Below are 20,746 nucleotides of genomic sequence, written 5' to 3' on the forward strand. Positions count from 1 at the left end.
AAATGTCCCACTTTCGTAGGTGCAAGAAAATAGTCAATCCGACAGCAAGAAGCAAAGGGATGCAATGTGTTCTATTTTTAGTTTTTCACAGTAACTTAATTTAGATTTTGCCCAAGGGTATCATTTAATTTCAGGGGGCACAGGGACTAATGAGCCACCATGGTAGAACTCCTGTCTGAGACCAGAGTCTCTTACATTTGCAAGTTGTGGAAGGGAACAGACCGTTTATCCTACAACAAAGTTTCAAGCATCAGCTGCAGCAGTGTTTATAGCCACAAGCTTGTTTTCAATATTGCAATCAGGGGAGGAAAACATCATGAAAGCTTTTTATTGGTGGCCTTCTTATACACAGCTGCTATCACATTCCCGTCAGGTTTCATAGATACAGTGGTACCTCAGGTTAAGTACTTAATTCGTTCCGGAGGTCCATCCTTAACCTGAAACTGTTCTTAACCTGAAGCACCACCTTAGCTAATGGGGCCTTCTGCTGCCGCCGCGCCGCCGGAGCACAATTTCTGTTCTCATCCTGAAGCAAAGTTCTTAACCTGAAGCACTATTTCTGGGTTAGCAGAGTCTGTAACCTGAAGCGTTATGTAACCCGAGGTACCACTGTACAACACTTTTATCAGGCAAATGGAATAGCTGTCAATAAGATGTCCCCCTCCCACCCACCCAGGAGTCGAAATTTGTCATCTTGACTGTGACACTTGCTTTGAAAAGACATCAGTGTGCCACTTTCATCAAGAGTCAAGACAGTCAAAAGTAGTCTGGGAAGTCCCACTTTATCTGCCACATACAATTTTGCTTATGACATATGACGTCACTATAATACATTTGCAATCATGCCTCTGTCATTGTCTCTAACATGGCATATCTAATAGATGGCATATCTAATAGATGGCATAACAGACGACATATCTAATAGATGTCAGTCTTCCCCACTCTGTCCATAAAAGTCAACTCGATCTTATCTTTAAAATTTATCTTTAAATCTCACTTATTTTGAAAAGCTGTTTTCAATTTGTTTTCCTGTATCTGAGGCTAGGGATTTTAGCAAAGTTCCACCTGGCCCATCACATTTCAGTCTCTCTTGTGTCTGCTGTTGTGTGTTTTACACATACTTTGGGTGCCCACATGTAGAAGCACCTGGGGTACAGTCACACTGCATCAGTCGCCCCATTTTGAAAGCCACAACAGAGTAACTGGAGACTGGGCACTATTCAAGATCATATAGAGTTAAACTTTGGATCTCAAATGCCTTGGCTCCCGAACAAATTGGCTCCCAAACATTTGAAACCCAGAACTGAGTGCTCTGGTTTTTGAACTATTTTTGGAAGCCGAACATCCAACGGGGCTTCTGCGGCTTCCAATTGGCTGCAGGAACTTCTGGAATGGATTCTGTTCTACTTCCAAGGTACGACTGTATATGGGCACATTCCCAAATTCACATAATTTAATACGTGCTCCAGACCTGGGCTTATAACTTCTGTCTTCATTTTATCATTTAAATATTTTTAAATAAGTTTCTAAAGTGAACTAGTTGCCTGTGAGAATCAACAAGACCCAGCCTGAAGGCATACTGTGCTTGTGATGCAAAGAATCCCCTCAACTCGTCTTTGCTTACTGGTGGAATGTGGTTGGGCTTGAACAAACCTTCCTCACCCCAATTTCCACTGACTCCCCTCCTGCTCCAACTCTCTGTACCACATCTCATGCTGTTTGGGAGGGTTCTCTGACCTTCAGGAGGAACTTTGTGGAGAGGGAATATAAGAAGCTGCAGTGGGAGCTAGCAAGTGGGGGAGCTCCACAGAGTATAATACACCTTGTTCTTTTTAGATTCAAACCAGTTTGATTCTGATTCAAACCTGTGTGATTAAGGCAATATAAAAGGGGGCAATTATAAGGATGTTTAGGGGATCCAACTTCCTTGCCTGCTTCTATCATTGGAATTTAACAGTCCTATTTCAAAACTTCCCAAAGAAACCTTATCCTATTTGTGCTGATCTGGAACCAGAGATGAATTTTTATTTTTAAAAATTGAATATTGAAGGATTTGTTATTCTGCATACAAATGGTTGTTGCACATGAAACTAGCTGACCTTAAAAGCATGAGCTATTATTAGACATGCATATTTATTCCATATGCCTCTTTGATTAAGTTTAGAAGAAGGCAAATGAAGTGAGGAGCATTGAAGTGACCTTCCCAGGATGTATGGGCAGGGTGTATGGAGGTCCTGGGATGCCCAGACAACAAAACCCCCCTCTTGGCATCACTGATGTGATCCAAAGGAAAGGAAAGCAATATGTTAAGCACCATCTTGGCTGTAGGAGTTGCCATAAGGAGGCGTTTAAGATGCCATCCAAGAGTCTTAGGGACTCCACTGCATATTTTTGTAGGATATACTCCTTAGCCCTTTCTTCTCCCAAAGCTATCCCACAAAACAGTGGAGGTTTAGGATTACAGTATTCCATCTTCTAGGTTGACGAGCCTCATCTACCCTTCGCTTCCGTCTACAGCACATACAGAAACTGCCTTCATGACCACTGGACCCACTATTGGTATCAATACATCAGAGCCTGTACAACTTTGCACACAGGGGAAGGTCCTAACTCACCGAGGGTTTGAGGCCCATCAGCTACCCTTACCTGGTTTAGACGGCCAGGCTAAAGCTGGGGCATGGTTGCTGTCACATGAGCCACAGGTGAGAACTGAGTGCAGGTGGGACCAAAGGTGGAGAAATACTCCAGAAGGAACACAATGTGCCCCCCACCAGAGGTACTACCACTCCCCTAACATCCATACATCCCAGAGAAAAAACAAAGTGGATTCAAGAAATTAGGCCAATTTTTTTTAGCAATTCCTGAGTTCTGCATTTGATTGGTTTTGATGGTAGCCCTAACTGTAAGAATAAATGAACTTCCTTTAGGAACAAAATATTTTCATAAGTGATGCACATTGTGAATTCAGCTCTCTACCACAACCTAACTATACATTATGCTTTGCCTCAATTGACAAATGTTTATTGACAGAAAGCATGAAGATGACACATTGACGAGAAGGCTTGACATTCTCATCCAAGGATGACTTCATCAAACTGACCACCAGACAAATAAACAACTTGGTTCTTGTAAAATGAATAAATTGATATGAAGTCACTGGGAAGATGATAAAATTTATTTTGGGCTTTTTAAATATATAGACAAAACACTTGAATCACTTCCTGATGAACCCAATAAACCATAGCAGGTTCATGCTAAGACCAAGAACGAGGCTCAGCCAGACCGAGTACCTCTGTAATTACTATTGTTCCAGTAAACATTTTTTACAATTAAATGTCTTGTGTTTACACTTCTCATATATGTTACAAATAAAGCAATAAGACATGGATCCTACAACAATCATAAATCAGAAACAAGTAGAAAAAAATAACCCCAGGTATAACTGTCCCTATACTATATACACATGGATTCATTCATTTGACATTTAAATAAGAAGGAAATCATTTGTATTAGAGCAGCAAGATTTATTTGCTAAACTGTTTGCAGATTAACTGTTATGGGAACATTTTAATTGGAATGACTAGAACCATATACATGTCCCAAAGCCCCAGAAGTGATGGCGTGAATTGGCTCTGATTATATGAACTGGTTTCCATCTAAATATTTTCCACCAGCTGTTTTGCTCTGCCTTCTTTTTCCTAAAATTGAAGCTTTGGTTTATATTTTCACTTACTCAAGCTGTGTCACTTTCTCAGACAGAGCTGCCACTACACAGAACAGTTCGAGGTTTAGCCTGTATTGTTGACCTGGGAGTTCAAGAATCTGGAAGAGAAAGAAAAAGCTGCTTGCATATATTGAAAGTCACTTGGGTTAATAATCAGTGCCATCAGCTGATGAGCCCTGTCAGCTCACGAAACCTTTGTCTCAAGCCTCTTAAGCAAATGTAACATAATGGTTCTACGATGATCTTATGCAATAGTCATTGGCTGATCAAGGCAGGTCATTGTGGATGGGAAAGATGGAGAATCCTCTGTTGGATCAGAAGCCATGTGCAGAAAATGATGCCAAATGCATGGTTTCCAGAGGTGGCACTCTCCCCAGCACCACCACTTGGAGGTAATAGTCATGCTTCTACAGTGGATCAGGAACCATGTGCACAACACAAGACCAATGAACCAATGCTTTAAAAATGAACTTTGTGTCACTATGTGTAGGTGGATAACCTAAAAAAGATAAAATAATAAAAAGCAAGTAATCTCCAAAGCTGCTGTCAGGAATTCATATATAAAAGGGAAAGCCCATTTTTGTGTTTAAATTAAGGTGTTAGGAAACACAACTGTTCAGCATTATGGTCCATTTCCTTTGTAACCATTGTAGTGTATGCCCTAATTGTGTTAAGCTAACAGAAAGCATAAATGCTGTGGATAAAAGAAAGTACGTTTCTGAGGAGTTTTAGAACTGCAACTACAAATAGTGCTGCATATCCACATAGCCTCATTTATGGTGGAGTGAGAAAGGTCAGCAGCAGAATCTATGGACACTGAAGCTGTATTTGGAACAAAGACTGCAAGCCTCAAAAGTGAAATATTTTGTGGATCTAAGACATAATGATAAGCATTTTGGACTCTTGAAAAGGTTACCAGTCTGAGGCACAATGGGAAGCATAGTTAAGAAGAGAAAAGTTTCCATTTAACAGAACTGGCCTCTATTGTGTCTTCTTCACTGCATCCTGAATCATCTGTTTGCCTATTTTAAGGAAAGTTGGAAAGTGCTTATCAGAAAGGTAATAATAATAATAATAATTCTCTGGGTTGTGCTTCAGGGCTGATGAGCTTAGTGCTGTTCTTTTCTTTAGAGGGTCCAGCACTCAGGAGAAGCATCTTCTTTCCCTCCAATGATTCTGGGCCCTGATATATGACCATAGTGGGATGCTATGCTGGGAGCAGGGCCCAGAGGGAAGGATAGTCCAGTGCAGCTGCCTAACATTTCTGTTTCAAATGTAAGGCTTTAAAAGATTAAATTATACTGGCCTCAGCTACAGTGGGCCAGCTGAGGCCCCAGACACCCAAATGGCTCCCCCTAGTCCTGCATTTCACTGCACTGAGACCCGCACCCTCAAAAGCTCACACAGAAAGTTTTAGGATCATGACTGTGCCTAGTGGTTTGTCCTAGGCATCTGGTATTCAGAAGGATACCAACTCAACACTACTCCAGGCTGCAGTGACATCAGCACATAGAATCATACATGTTGGAGGCGGCAGATCTTAGCAAAAGTGGTGCCACTACCAGAGTTCTTGAAAAGAGCCCTCCCTCTAAGATGTTAATATCCCCTTTCAGCAATAAAAACTCTGTGTGTGTGTGCAAGTCCTCTCAGTGGAATGAGAAGGACATTCTACCAAGTCTTGGTTTTTATTGAAGAATTCCACACCAGACCCCAAATAGCATCTGCCCCACCATAATTCCTGCATTAAATTACTGGCGCAATATGTTTATTGCCGGTGGTTAGCTTTTAGCCTTTGAAATAGTTATGATGTGAGCCGTTTTTTATGCTACAGTTTGTAAGGAGAAGTTGTAATTCAAATTTGTTTTGCAAATACTTCGACAGACTGAAGCGGTCTTCTTTTTCCTCCACAGTGTTTGAAGGTTGGATTAATCTCCTGCAGATTTTTTTTTAAATAAAAAATATCTCAAATAGTAAGCACTCAATACCTTTTTCTCATGTGCTACCTGGTATGTGCAGCAGCCGCAGCAGCAGCATAGGCTCCCTATATCTGACTTCCTAAGCCAAACATGGGTGAGATGGGAAACTAATAATCACACTACTCGAACATTGCTTGACAATGCAATTGTTGTTCATACTTTAAATTAGATGCAGAACAGCATAAGCTCCAGACTTCAGTGGCCATTGCATATAAATAGAATATATTCCAAGAGCTGGTTGGATTAGACTCAAGCAATGACATGCATGTGTAGCTGAGTGGTCCTGATTTCCCTTCTATGCTTCCCTGATTTTCTAAACTTATTAGGTTACAGCCAATGAAGTCACTGCAATGGAGCATCTCCCCCACATCACTTGTGCCTTCAGCATCTGCTCTGGGCTTCCCCACAACCTTCCAAAGCAGACTGGGGGGCAGTGCATGGTGTGAGGAGAAGATCCATTGCATGAGCAGAAATTCTGTGTGTGCAATGACTTTTCCAGATTCAACCCTCTGTACTGGGTTAAGCCCAAGGGGATGCTTTGCATCACACCCTCTTGGTGATCTTTCTTTCTTTCTTTCTTTCTTTCTTTCTTTCTTTCTTTCTTTCTTTCTTTCTTTCTTTCTTTCTTTCTTTCTTTCTTTTAGTGGCTGGCAGTTATTGTTTTAATAGCATTTGAAAAGCACTGGTCTCTTCAGGGAACATTGCCACCCTTTCCACAAAATGAGGATCTTGGCCAGCTTGAATGTGTGGCAAATTATAGAGCATTCTCCTCCTAAAACATACAGTTGTGGATATCCTGAAAGGAAGAAAGTCTGCTGGTAACTCCCCTTGATATCAATCCCACAGCAGCCTGCCCTCCGCCCAGATTCCTCCTTTGCCTCAGAAACCATGAAAGTATAACATGCACCTTCCTCTCTCTTTGTTTGGATTTGAAGCCAGGTAGGAGCAGCAGCTATCAATTTAGGTAGATGTACAGCTGAGTAAATAAAATGAAAGGCAAGTATAAATGTGTTTCCTCATGCAAAGTTTGAAAAACAGGCTTGGCAGAAGCAGAGAAAAAAAAATTCTAAACAAAACAGGAAAAGAGGGGCTGCTTATAAATTATACTTTTTTTCACCTCAAGCTTTTTCGATAGCCCAGAAGTAATAAGAACGGGTGTTTCTTGGACTGGCTAGGCAGGCATTCCAGCTCTAAATGGCTTCCTGTTCAAAATGTTCAAAGCCAAGAAGACTGAGGGCTCCCCCCACTTTCTGGGGTTGGTTACAAGTGTGTGAAGCATGAGCTTTTATTTCTGGCCAATGCAAATGTTTTTACATCTCCCCTCCAGCCCCCCAGAAGGATGGCAAAATGTGACCAAACTGTTTTCTTCTTCAGCTAGGAAGTTCAGTGATTAGCCTTCAGTTAATCTGTAAACATTCACACTTCCCGTTAAAGACGGTTTGGGGGCTGGAGGAGAGGACCAGTTCAATGTCATTCTGTGTTGGCATCCACACATGTTACTCAGGCTGAAGGCCTGCTCCACAACTTAGGCTGAAGTAACATGAGGGAAAGCTTGGATGTTTGAGGGTGCGAAATGTACTAAACCATTTCCCTCCCAATACACCTGAACCTATAATTCACAAATTATAAACTCTAGGCCCGGTTTTGGTTTTTTGGTCACATCAGCCTCAAATATTATTTAGTACAGCATGTTCTCCATAGATTTTCTTTACAAAATAACGAACACCCTAATTATGTTGCTAAGAGTGAAAATAACACACCCAGAAAAAAGGGTATGTAATGAGTTGTGCCACAAATTAACCAAGGAAAGATCCCTCTTGAAACCACTGGAATATCTTACGTCCAGATTTATTCCATCCTTCAGACCAACCAACAGCCTTTCCAGTTACCGTTTTTCTAGCTTCTTCTGCTTCTTCTTTTTGAAGATGAGGCTATATTTATTAAGCGCAATAGTCCACATAACTGTGGAGTGTTTCGTTTCAATACCTTGGAATACACTCAGAATTTAAAGCAAGCACGGTAGATGCAGCCGAATGCAAAAAAAAGCTCTTAATAAGAACACAAGGAACCCCCTGTTGGATAAGACAAAAGGCCTGTCTTGTTCAACAACCTGCCTCCCCCAGCGGCCAAACAGATGGCCGTTAGGCAGGAGCTAAACGCAATAGATCTCTTCTTCAATAGACTTCTCCTGCTCCCCAGGACCTGAAATTCAGAGACATTGCACCTCTGATCCTGGAAGTAGTAGTGCTTGACAATGGAATGGGATTACCATTTTGTCCTAAATGGTACTTTGGTATAACCAAAACACAGATGATGGAGTTCAGGTGAATGGTATCTTTGAAACCTTTGCACTTAAAAGAGCTATTCTTTAGCTTACGACTGCATAAAAAAGCACTGAGAACAAGATGATGTCACCACACTATGCCTGTTCAGAAAAAAGGGGTGGGGGATCTGTTTGCGGAGAATGTAAGCTTTTGTCTACAGCTTTCAGTTTCAAACATGGTATAAATTACAAAAGATGTTCAGTAGATAGGTATCACTACTCCAATACTATTCTAAGGTTCTAGTCTCTGGTGTTTGAATCTATGTATTAAACACGTATTTGCAAGCTTGGATTTTTCTGTAAACAACTTTGAGATGTATGGTGAAAAGCAGGGTATTATAAATTTCTTAGATAATTTTTTAAAATAGAACAAATATACCATCAGAAGCACTACATAGTGTACTAGAGTAGATCTGCAGGGCTGATGAAGCCCTCTGCACTCCAAGAATACTCTACGAATGCAAAGCCAGAGAGAATGGGAAAGGACAGACCAAAGGCGTAGAGACTGCAAGGCCGATGAAGGAACTTGGCAGCGGAAATGTAGCTCATTTTTGCATGTGTGACTTTTAAACTTTTTTCCAGGGTGCTTTGTGTATGAGTGTCTATATTTTCAATCTGAATATAAAACAGACATTGGCTAGAATCCTTCCAGAATGACTGGAATGTATATTTGATTTACAAACAGCCTTATGGTGCCTTTTCTCCCACAATAATAACAATATTTATGAGAGGCACATTCCAGACTAAAAGGTATTCTCAGCTTTTGCAAACGCCCTGACTTGTACAGCTCAGCCCCTCCGACTTCCTTAACTATACTGGGCAGGGTGGGATGGAAGAATTTCATTTGACTGGCACATGTGATTCACCCAGATGGCATCTAAGGTAAAGGAAGAGTTTAAGGACCATTTACAATAGCTGAAGGATTCCTAAAATTTCTTATACCAGGTAAGAGAAAAATCTTAATCCTGTTACATGAGCCTAATATACTTCAGACTATTTCAGTGAATCATTGCCATTACCAATATACACAGCTATGTACTGCATTAGCTTCCCAGACACTGAACACAATGTTGGCAAAATTGATAAAATATAAACCTAATGAGTCAGCCGCCAAACTTTTTTTTTTTTTTTGTAATCTCCAAGACATACAGAAGACAGCTCAGACATATTGCCTTTGGCCCAGCTGCAGTAGTATTGGAAAAGCTTGTGTGATAGCAGTCTAACTGCTGACAAATGGTACAGTAGTAGAACTTACATGGAAAATATAAGAGAACTCTTTTGGAGAAACTAGGCATTTGTTCACATCCTGGAGAGCTTGTTCAAGGTCATTTAGGTCAAGCACAAAATCCTGGAAAAAAAGAAAATACAGAAAGTTATATTGGATGAAATACCCCACCTTCATCTTCTTGCTTTGTACAATGTGGTTTAGACACCATGTTCTGGCCTTCTGCTAACAACCCACTGCTAGTAGAATAGCAGAGACTAAATTAGCCACACCCAGTAGCCTTCCTATTTGGATGTTCTCTGTCACCCAGACAATGGCGGAGGTTCATGTGGGGGGGGGGCAGCTGCAATGGCACTCTACTGGGATTGCACTGCCAGGGGCAGTGCGCTCCCCCCACACCCCTCTTCCTCCACCAGTGCACCCCCCTTGACTGTGTTCCCATTGGCTCATCAGCTGTAGCATAGTGACTCCAGAAGGTGAGTCTGGTGCCATCCAGATCTCATCCTTCAATGCCTTCACTTTGAGACAGGATGTGGACATCCTCAAAGAATGAGGCAGAGATGGGCAAGATTGACGGCCCTTCTCTTCTTGTTTGTTGAAAGAGTTTTCGCTGTCACTGCAAGGCAGCGGTGGCGCTCTTATAGGCATTTCACTTCTCAGGGATGAGATCTGAGGTGGCACTGGCTTCTCCCTAAAAGGGGCAAAGTGGCAGCCAACAGCCTTTGTGCTGGATTGAAGTGTGGTGTGCAGTGATGCAGCACCCTTCAATGCAAGAAGGTAGTTTCCAAATGTATTTTCCTGGGGGTTCTGGATTTTCAGCAGTGGTGAGCAGGCAGATAGCAATGGCTAAGTGCACATTCACTCTGTCATCCTTCCCAATCTGCCACCTGAGGCAAAGGGCTCAAAGTGGCTGAGACTGGATAAGTTAGCTCAGTCAGTTTTGGCTTTTGCTGGTCAGTATAGTAGTATTCTGGGAAAGAAGCTGAACAGCTCTGCTTTAATCCTTGAATGTCTCCCAAGTCACTGATAAAAATGATGGGACAGTGCAGTTGCAAAGTGGAAACACAATGCTCTCTGGCACAATAGTACATTCACAAGCCTGACAAATATTAGCTAATTAGCTATGTGGAACACAGCTTTGCAACAGCTTATAAATCATAAAATAATTTATCTTTTTTTACAAGATATATTAAAAAACAAGTGCACTGAAACAGTTGTAGGAGCACAGAACCTTACTTTAATATTTTTTAATAGCCACAGTTACATTTTTTGTTGCTGTATATAGATGTCTTACCATTTTTGTACAATTTTTATAAAGTTCTGATCATGAGACTTCCCCCCACTCACCTTTAAAATTATGGGAGCCTTCACAATCTGGTTTTTCACATTTATTTGAGCACTAAGTTAAAACAGACAAAGATGATATCCCACAAACGTTTGGGATATGTTTGCAGTGTAGTTAAAATGTATGGGTCCCCTGACCATTAGGTCCAGTCGTGGCTGACTCTGGGGTTGCGGCGCTCATCTCGCTTTATTGGCCGAGGGAGCTGGTGTTTGTCTGCAGACAGCTTCCGGGTCATATGGCCAGCATGACCAAGCTGCTTCTGGCGAACCAGAGCAGCGCACAGAAATGTCGTTTACCTTCCTGCTGGAGTGGTACCTATTTATCTACGTGCACTTTGATGTGCTTTCGAACTGCTAGGTTGGCAGGAGCTGGGACCAAGCAACAGGAGCTCACCCCATCGCGGGGATTTGAACCGCCGACCTTCTGATTGGCAAGCCCTAGGCTCTGTGGTTTAACCCACAGTGCTGCCCACGTCCCTAACATGTACCTTATCTGGGTGCAATCTCTGATATAGAGCACTTTGTAGCCTTCTTTCTTCTGGAGGAATCTTGGAATTCTGAACAATTGACTCTAAATAAGCTTCTTTATTTTTCTGTTCTAAAATCCTCTTTGTATCTAGAAAACAGAAAGTGAAGGAGACAAATGAACAAACAAAAACACTAGTAAAACAACTTTATCAAATAAAGTAAGATTCTCAGGATTCTGAATGAAATCTGGAAGCAGCATCTCAGTTTTTTGTGGTTTCTGAAGCATATGGCATTGTAATGGTTCTGGGGTTGCTCGTGCGTATGTTGCCGCCACTCCTGGCTAGGTTACCTGGTTGAACCCTTTCTGTCTGGACAGCCCTTCGCTTCGTGGCTGTCTCAGTCGCTGGCAGGATCCGTCAGTGGGCGTTTCTTGAACTTCTTCCAGCAAAGAAGTTCTTTGACGCCAAGTCTTCTCCTACTCTCCCTGCACGGAAGTCTTCTGCGCAGGGAGGGTGTGGCCAGCGGAGGACCCGTGCTCTCCCCGCTGGTCTCCAGTGAAGAGTCCTGGAGCCTCCTCTCCGATTCCCCCATCTGCCCCCCCTTCTCCACTGGTGTTACGCTGTTTTCCTTCCCCCAGCAGATGGGCTGCCTCTCTCCCTACTGGGACCCTCTCCGGCATCCCTCTGGAGCCTTCCCTCCGCCTCTAGCTCCGATGGCAGTTCCCTGACAGGCATCCACAAAGAAATTTGAGAAATTTGTTTGAGAAATTTGATCATTTCCAATTATTATATAAAGCCACCTGATCTCCACCTAGGGATGGAAGATTCTGTCAGTGTCAGTTTCCTCAATTTCCCATTCTTCCAGTCTTCGATTCAGTTGCCCACATTTCCACAGCTGTTTGTGACTATTAATTAAAATAATCTTCATTAAAATTAATCAGCATTTTATCCACACGTTCCCCATTTTCTACACATTATATGCATTTTTCTACACATTATATGCATTTTCTACACATTGCGGGAGGCAGTGGAAGACAGAAGTGCCTGGCGTGCTCTGGTCCATGGGGTCACGAAGAGTTGGACACGACTAAACGACTAAACAACAACAACACATTGTCTAGTTGGAGAACTGCATTGCTAAATTGGGCAAAGTGAGAAGTTTGAAGTCTAGCAGGGTTTCAGTCTGTGCATTGGGTGGAGATGTGTGAGTTGGCTAGTTTCTCCTTAAAATGCATACAAAATTGAATCTCTCCTGGGAAGAGTTTGTGGTCAAGGGAGAGTTCTAAGGACCAGAGAAAGATGAATGGATGTCCATATTTGGCTCCCACGCCTCAGATTCCCCATCTCTTTTTTTTAATATCACAATATTCTACTGTGAAGGTTTTCTGGTTATTCTTTCTTTCTTTCTTTCTTTCTTTCTTTCTTTCTTTCTTTCTTTCTTTCTTTCTTTCTTTCTTTCTTTCTGTAACCCTCTTGAACTCCTACTTACAGTTGGCAGGGTCAGTGGCGTAGCGTGGGGGGTGCAGGGGGGCCGGCCGCACCGGGCGCAACATCTGGGGGTTAGGGTAAGGGGGCACAAATCCACGGGTTAGGGGGCGCAAATTACTTGCCTTGCCCCGGGTGCTGACAACCCACGCTACGCCACTGGGCAGGGTACAATCTTCATTTTTTTCTTAGCCCACAGCAGCACATAAGGTTCAGTTGTTTTCAGGGAGTCTTGGGCACAGTCCAACTCCATTCTACAGCCCCCCTTCCCCTATCCTAAAAAGAGGAGATGTACTCTGTAGGGCCAAATGTCCCATTACAATGTGAATAAGGAGTAATGGGAAGCAAACAGCCTGCTGACATTTCTGTTTCTTCCTTAGTGCTGTGACATGATGAGATAAGAGAGTGAAAAGGAATTCCTGAAGTTGCCTGGGGATATTTTTGTTTCCCAAATGAAGACAACCCTTGCCAGTAAATGAAGATCCATAAGAATCAAGTTCAGCTTGCAAGTGGCCATGGTAAACAACTGGAGGGCTCTGATAGCATATTACAAGACTTGCTTTCTCCACAACATCCTTGTGCAAGTATTAAAAAAAGAAGAAGAGGATTTCCTGACTGGGTACATAATGAAACAGGGCAAATATTCTGAAACCAGAAAAATGCAAATAGCACTATCAGTTCAGATTCCACATGGTATCACCTCTCTGTGTTTTTGTACTAGGATGTTTTTTGGGGGGGAAATTGTTAATAAAAATAAAATGAATGGGAGTTGTTCCTCTATGGCAGGGGTGGCCAGCCTGGTGCCCTCCAAAGGTTACTGAACTATTCCTGTCATCCCTGACCCCCAGTGGGACTTTGAACAATAACATCAGGAAATGTGAGGTTGGAATAGAACTCATCATGTTTGTGCAATGAAAAATGGCTTGTGATTTACTGTTCTCTATTTTAAAAAGCCACGTTCATCAAAATACTTACCACTCAGCTCTGATAATCTTGAACAAATTTCTTTATACTTGTTCCAGAAGAATTTTATTTTAATTTCAAGGTTTTCATATTCAGCAGCCTCAAATCAAAAATAATGTTAGTGTCAATTAAATGGACCCCCAAAAGCAAGTTTTCATACATATTTCCTTCTTCACAGGCACAACAGTATCCTGGCATTAGTGCAATGGATTTTCAGGCTAGTAATTTTTTTGTGGGCAAGGAAAGGTGAGAAAACAAGCCTTTAAGTTCTAACAGACTCTTATGATGCTAAGTTACAAGTGCAGAAACAGAGCTCCCGCCATTTACAATCTCTGGATTCTCTTAGATTCACTCTTTAATTTATGTGATCTCATAAAAAAGGGAGAAATCAGGCAATTATATTTGTTTGTTTCCCTTATCCTGTGTTGGTAAATGGCTGCTCTGATACCTTCACTGATACCTGCATATGATAATTAAGATTTCTTGTCACTTTGCAGTGGTTCTGTAATCTGGTTTCTAACAACCTAAAACCTGTAGATCGCAGTGACTTCTTGTGTTAATAAGCACCAGAAGTGACTTATTGCCATCTGCTTTATCAGTGGGGCAGGGAAAAATACTTCCTGAAGTGATTCTTGAAGTGTAGCTGTTCATAAGCAACTGGAAAAATAATTATTCTTGTGCAAATCTTTCCATAGGGCCTTCCATCCCCCAAATATTGCTTTTCCTTTAGTTGCTACCAAAGTTTACCCAACGTGAAATTTACAAGGAGAATCTAAGATTCTCAGGTTAAACATTTGAGGATTCTTTTAGGAAGCAAAAGTTGGGACTCTGTTGAACCTAATTACTGTTTTTCATGAACATTTTCAGCAGCATCAAAATAGGCACTCCTTTCTTGGCAATTTTTTCTGAGATTCTTTTGAACATGTTTGTGCCAGGGCTAGGCAGTGTGCGGCAGCCTGAAGTAGGATGAATGGGCTATCAGGGCCAAGTTAAAATTTATGTAAACCATTAGGGATACTGGAATGTATCAGGACTTGGGAAGACCTTGTTGCTCAAAATTTATGTAAACCATTAGGGATACTGGAATGTATCAGGACTTGGGAAGACCTTGTTGCTCAATGAAGGCTTGGTTGGAACAGGAAGTGCTCTTATTCTCTTTCATGAATAGGAGGATCCAGCGAGATCCACCTTCACTGACATTTTTTTGGCGCCAGGTAAAGATTTATCCTCCCCGCCCCTCCCAGTCTTTTGATAGACTGAGATGATGCTGTTACTAGTGTGCTGCCCAAGCTGCTTCTTACTGTTAGGGGGATTGGTTGTTGTTTTGTCTTTATAATATCTTTATATTCATGTTTCTAAATGCAACTAGCAAGTGGCTGGGGAAACTCAGCCGGATGGGTGGGGTATAAATAATAAATTATTATTTTTATTATAAGTCCAATTAACAATACTACTATTAATGAACAGCTGGCTGTCAGTCTGAAGGCAGGATGTACAATGCGATCCAGCGGGAAGCAGAGCTGGGCTTTGCATGGTCAAATGCCCATTTAGAAAGCTAGTGCCTTTGAACCTTGTATAAATTAATATGTTATGTCATGAGTGATTACAAGTAATTTTGCTCAAGGTGAAGCTTTAGAGGCCAACTATCACTTCCTATTATATACATGCAACAAAGTCAGCTGACTTTAACAGGACTTGCGACCATATAGCTAAGTACAAAATGTATTTACCTTCTTGAATTAACATCACTGTTTTATTATGTTACCAACATTTCATCAAACAATGATCATGAATGGAGTGATGCTTGCTGCTTATTTTACCTGTTTGACCAGCATAGATGAAAGTTTAGAGGATGGAATTCCACAAAGGTTGTCCCCCTTTCCACCCATGTTTAGAAGAAGCTTCGTGTCTTTGCCTTTCTGCCTCTTCTGTCCTTTCTTCTGCTTAGTTGTGTTGGATAACTGCGCCGTCATTGTTGCCTGGAGTTGCATTCTTTGATCTGACCATTAAGAAAGATCAGGTTGTAGCCATTTATAACGTCTATTTTTGCCCACATTCATCACTAAGCTTAAAGTGCCAGTATAACATTATGAGAGCTATTGGCACAGTTTGTTTGGATATTCCATGAGGCGTACCCCATGAAACAAGAATGATTTAGTGTCGTTTGTAGAAGAGTGGTAAATAATGTGGCCAATTAATTTGTACGTTCTTAAGGACTACACTGTGAGGTGTACAGTATCATGCAATTTGCAAGAAAGCAATTCCTGGCACTGGTAGATTTGGAATGTTAACTGCCACCAAACCCAGGAAGGAGAGTGTAAGCAACTGTGTATGGATGACTAGTTATATTGATCGGATAAGGCTTTCTCAGATTTTTGGAAAAGCGTGTTCTCCTTCAGGAAGAGCACGTGTTGTGGTGGGGTCTACTGAGCCACCCCTTTGTTGCTGGGTAAGTTCTCCAAGATGGCCAGGGGGCATTGATTGGATTGCCGAGTTGCTGGGGCAAAAGTTATGTTGCAATTTTGGTGGGAGGGGTAAAAGGTTTAAATACTCTGCACGCAGCCTTGTACTTTCTCTTTTGCTGCGTGCAACGGATCACCCGCCCACCCGCCCTAGAATAAGGGGTTTGTTGCGTTGACCTTGCTATGCCTGTCATGGGGTCGTCTGCCTTTGAGCAGGGGCCTGGTAGGAATTTTTCCACCTGGCAAATTGGCTGGCTGGGTGGTTTTTGCCTACTGCGTAGCAAATCGTCACAACTTGTAAGGTTGTGGTTAGGCATTGGTTATAAATCTGGTGGAGGAGGGGTTAGGATAGGCTGGGCCTACCCCTCCATGGAGGGGTTCAGGATAGGCTGGGCCTGCCCCTCCATGGTTGCTGCGGAAAGGGAATTCCATTAAAGGAATCCTGGGGCTTGCCATCTTTTCGTCCAATCCCTGGAATGGGACTAGGGCCGGCAAGCCTTCGGGGAGCAGGCGGGTGAGAGTAGATGGTCTGTGTCTCAGCTCCAATTCTTCCCCGACTTGCTTTCCCCCGCACTGTCTTTCGGTGGTGCCCGGAAGTCAGTTCTGTCTCCAGGCGGCGGGGGGGGGGGGGGACAGATAGTCTTAACCAATGCCTAAACAACCACTCACAGTTTGTATTTTAATAAAGTTGTGGCCAAAATCATGCCAAAAATTTTAAACAAAAATTACGTGTCCGTTGTGAGTTATTCTGGGGGGTGGATTGGGGACCTCAACACGCAATTTGACTTATATCTTTTCAAGGACCATACTAGAAATTTTGATACGTCAAAGTCAGCTAGGTAGACAATTCTAAGGGCCAAATTAGATGATACATGGAATGTGTGATTAACACTTCTGTCCTGCACTGCAGCCCCCCCACAAAATTGCCCTCCAGAACTGCTTTACACTCAGAGAGTGAAGCTGCCATTGATTAACTCCCATTGATTAACATTGCCATCATCCTGATCCTCACAGCTGCTTTTTAAAAACTAGCCATTTGGATTTTAAAACAAAACAAAACAAATAACCTGAAATGCAGTCACATATTCCCCATAATATATAGTTTGACCCACACAAAATTATTGCCTTGTACATATTTTTAAGAACACCAGGATTGGCTCACCATTTATAACCAAATATGAAGTATGTTTGAACATAAAGGAAACTTTATGAGGCTTTCTTCCTTCATTTTGAGTAAGTTATTCAGTAAGGAACTTCTTTTTTGAAAAAGAAGAAGGTAGATATGAAAACATTCCATCCATTTGCACAAAAATTGCTTTGAAATTAGTTTTTTTTTGCACATATTATGTATGTGAAAGTCAATTCTCTTGAATACCATGTTCAGAAGTGCACAATAGCCCCAGATGGGTTTGAAATTAGAGAACAGCATTAAGCCAGATGAGTTTCATTTTCATGTCAAAATGTGCATAACCTTTTCCCAGTCGTTAATCAAATTTTACAAAAAAGGGAAGTGTCTTCTGTTTGCCCTCCAAGCTAAGGATTCTAATCACAGTTAATGCAAAGCTAGGCAAAATATCCCAAACCATGTTTGGTCCCACAGCCACTTGAGCTAAAGCTTAGGCAGTGGCCTTTATATGCTTTTGTAAGTCTGCCTTTAGCTCATGTGAAGGCAGGCAAGGCTTGGGGTGGGATCGGTCACATGAGCTAGCTGGAGTTGGGAGCTTACAGTGAGTATGCATAAAGACTTTACTGACGCTTTTGCTGAGTTGGGTTCAGGAAGTTCCTAACTCTTGGCCAGGCATGCTTAAGGATCACACAAGTCTTTTGTCCCCAAGCTTTGGCAGCTTCTCTGGGCTGTGCTGGGTGAGCTACAACCATCCATTGTGGCCTCAGAGGAGGACTGTTTTTTGAGAAGAATAAAAGGGCATCTCTGGGAGAACATGGCTAGCTGTGATCTTTTGGTCAACAGTAATATGAGCTCATGCGGTAGTCGCACATTCTTCCATTCCCCAGTAGCACAGTGTCTGAGCTCCAGAACATGAACATGAAATCGTTCACAGTGTGGAATAATGAGCAGATTGTGCAATCAAGAATTAAGTTATGAAGAAATGCAGACTCTGTGCTTTGGAAACTCAATTTAGTACTATGAATGGAACCAGCTGTGAAAAAGGGGTATGTTGTGTGATGAAACCACTTGGCAAAGCCAATGGAGGAGGAGGATGCACATGACTCCTGCTTTTAATCTGCAACGGATAATGATGATGCATCAAGAGCACCAAAGAGGCAAAGCATCCAACCAGAGAGGCAGATTTTGTCAGAAACCTGTTGGATTACTGCTTTGTATTAATCAACAAATGTTGACAACTGACCAAGAAGACAGAGGGTGGTTTTAATATATATTTTCCTAAAGGCATTTCAGCCACCGCAGAACCAAAAGTACAGCCAAAGCTCTGCATGCCAGCATTTGACAGCATTTATCCGGACTCCCCAAACAGGCATTTCCCAAAGGATTTAACATTTCTATTTGCCAAATGCAGGTGGACAAGTTGTAGCTTATAATGTGGTCATTTTACATCATTCTGTGTGACACCTGCCTGCCTGCCTGCCTATCTAATCTATATAGTGTACTGACTGACTACAGGCTGTCCCCGAAGATAGGCTGCAAACCAGGTTTTATTTTGGGGATGGGGAAGAAGAGTGGGGAATCCATGTGATATATTGGCTAGTGTGTAATTTATCTACCAAGAAACAAGCACACAATTCAGCAAAAGTGGAGCCGTGACTATGGCTGTACTCCTGTGCATGCTTACCTGGCCCATTAACCTCAATGGAAGCTCTGAGGAAAAACACACAGAACAGGTCTAAACGTTTATTTGACATTGGCAGGACTTAAGTGAGCTTCAATCAGTATCATTCAGGGCTGGCACTAGACCTTCAGAATGCCCTCAGCACAGTGCTACTACTGGACTCCCTACTCTCATGGTCATGACTACACAGTATTTCTCTATTCTGTTGTTGCAGCAGCAACAACACCCTGCCAGCCCCCTGGAAGCATGTTAGTGGTTGGGCAGGTGGCAGTGCCACTTTTGAATGGGAACCAAGCTTGGTTCCTATCTATGGTGGCTACTTGCCATCTTTATTTATCCAAAATGTTTCCCCAGCTGGGTTTGATAGATGTTATACATCTACAGACTCCAGCATTGCAGTGTGGATAGATGTGAGCCACCACCATGGATGGGCACTGAGCTTTGTTGCCATTCAAAAATGGCACCATCACCTGCCCACCACCACTAAAAACAGATGTCTGAGGGCCTTGTGGGCCATAGCAGTGAATGGTGGTTTGGCCAGGCTAGACTAGTAAGGAGCTCTTTAGAGCCTCTGGGCCCCTGTTCCTGGCACCAGGCTTGGACTCATTCCATTGCCTTTAATGAGACACAGAGCCATTCAACACATTATCCATCACACAAATTCTGTCACCAGCCATTCCAACTAGCTGCATCAGAGGGAGAGCTGAGAAAGGAAAGATCCCTTCATTATTCAACATTATGCTATCTGAATTTGCTTCCCTTCATCTCCTCCATTTGCCCCTTTTGCATCATGCCTAATATAATGTAAGCCATTATACAAAACAAACTGTAGTGAAAAGAGGAAAACTGTGGTGGTCAAATTCCAGAATGTACCATTTCAGACTGCACATGAGAACAGTGCTTGAACCCTCTCTAATGTAAACACACAAAATCCTCTGTATGTGAGAGCATACCAAAAGGAAATTTTAGCATAATCATATCACTGGTGCACTAATTTAGTACCCGTAGGGAGCATTTCATTCAAAAACAAAAGCCACCAATCTGAACCCACAATCCCAGAAAAGTCATGCATTTAACTGTGTGCTGAACGTGCTTTAAATATATAGTGTGAATGTGCCCACAATCTACCACTTCATTCTGCACAATGTGCAGGCACTGGTGGTCACAGTTTTCTTCTGCAGAACAGGAGAGAAAAAGTCCTGGGCTACATTGAAGAAGCCGACACTGTAGTTCCCCCGCATAGCAGCACTGTCCCTATTTCCTAGAGGGATGTCAGCATGGGAAAGAGCTGCAGTGTGGCTTCGCTTATGTGATTTAAGGCTTTAACACATTACATGGAAATGATTGTGTTGCAGCAACACCTACATCACCAGTGCAAAGTGAAAAAGAGACCTAACTTCTTCCTTTTTTTGCACTTCAAGTGTCTACAGACTCTGTTCTTTTCCATTACAATCTCTTTTTCATAGCATTATTCCTGTTTTTCAGTGAGCTTCTTCACTGTTTAAATAATCTTGCCTTGAAGTTCTTGTACTGTGTTCACAATGTCCTTTTTTCTTTCCAAAAGTGTCTTCATCTTAAACTGCATTTTTTCCAGTTGATCTGATACAGATCCCTGTGAGGTAAAAAAAGAACAGAAAAAAAAGAACAGCGCCTTGGGGTTTTAAAGGAAGAAGAGGGGAAAAGAAGTTCAGCCGTTAACATTTGTTCTCTCCTGTTAATGTGAGGTAAGAAATTAAAGGCTTATCATCCATAATTATGTCAGAACACAGCTTGGGGTGTCTGTGTTGTTTAAAGCTGCTGGTGTTTCATTTTTCTGCTGTTGTATCAAAAGGACCCAGGCAAATGCAATCACCACAGAATTCTTGGATCTAAGTTATTCTTCTAATAAGTGGCTTTTAAAAAATCAAAAGGCCTTTTTTGCTTTTTGGCCATCTGCTTATTAACAAAATAATATCAAAGAAATTCTGAGG

General features: G+C 42.1%; 1 protein-coding gene across 1 annotated transcript in view; it reads right to left on the reverse strand.

The window, feature by feature from the left end:
- LOC310840888 (uncharacterized protein) overlaps positions 1 to 20,746 on the reverse strand; it is a 118,152-nt gene that overhangs the window by 8,653 nt on the left and 88,753 nt on the right. Inside the window, exons 18-23 of the mRNA XM_083731087.1 lie at positions 20,292 to 20,388; positions 15,328 to 15,506; positions 13,520 to 13,607; positions 11,081 to 11,208; positions 9,279 to 9,371; positions 3,734 to 3,822 (exon numbers count right to left, since the gene is read on the reverse strand). Coding sequence (XP_083587213.1) covers positions 3,734 to 3,822; positions 9,279 to 9,371; positions 11,081 to 11,208; positions 13,520 to 13,607; positions 15,328 to 15,506; positions 20,292 to 20,388 — 674 coding nt within the window. The remainder of the gene's footprint in view (positions 1 to 3,733; positions 3,823 to 9,278; positions 9,372 to 11,080; positions 11,209 to 13,519; positions 13,608 to 15,327; positions 15,507 to 20,291; positions 20,389 to 20,746) is intronic.

This window comes from Podarcis gaigeae (genome assembly GCF_964106915.1).
Source record: "Podarcis gaigeae genome assembly, chromosome: 3".
In the NCBI taxonomy this organism is placed as follows: Eukaryota; Metazoa; Chordata; class Lepidosauria; order Squamata; family Lacertidae; genus Podarcis; species Podarcis gaigeae.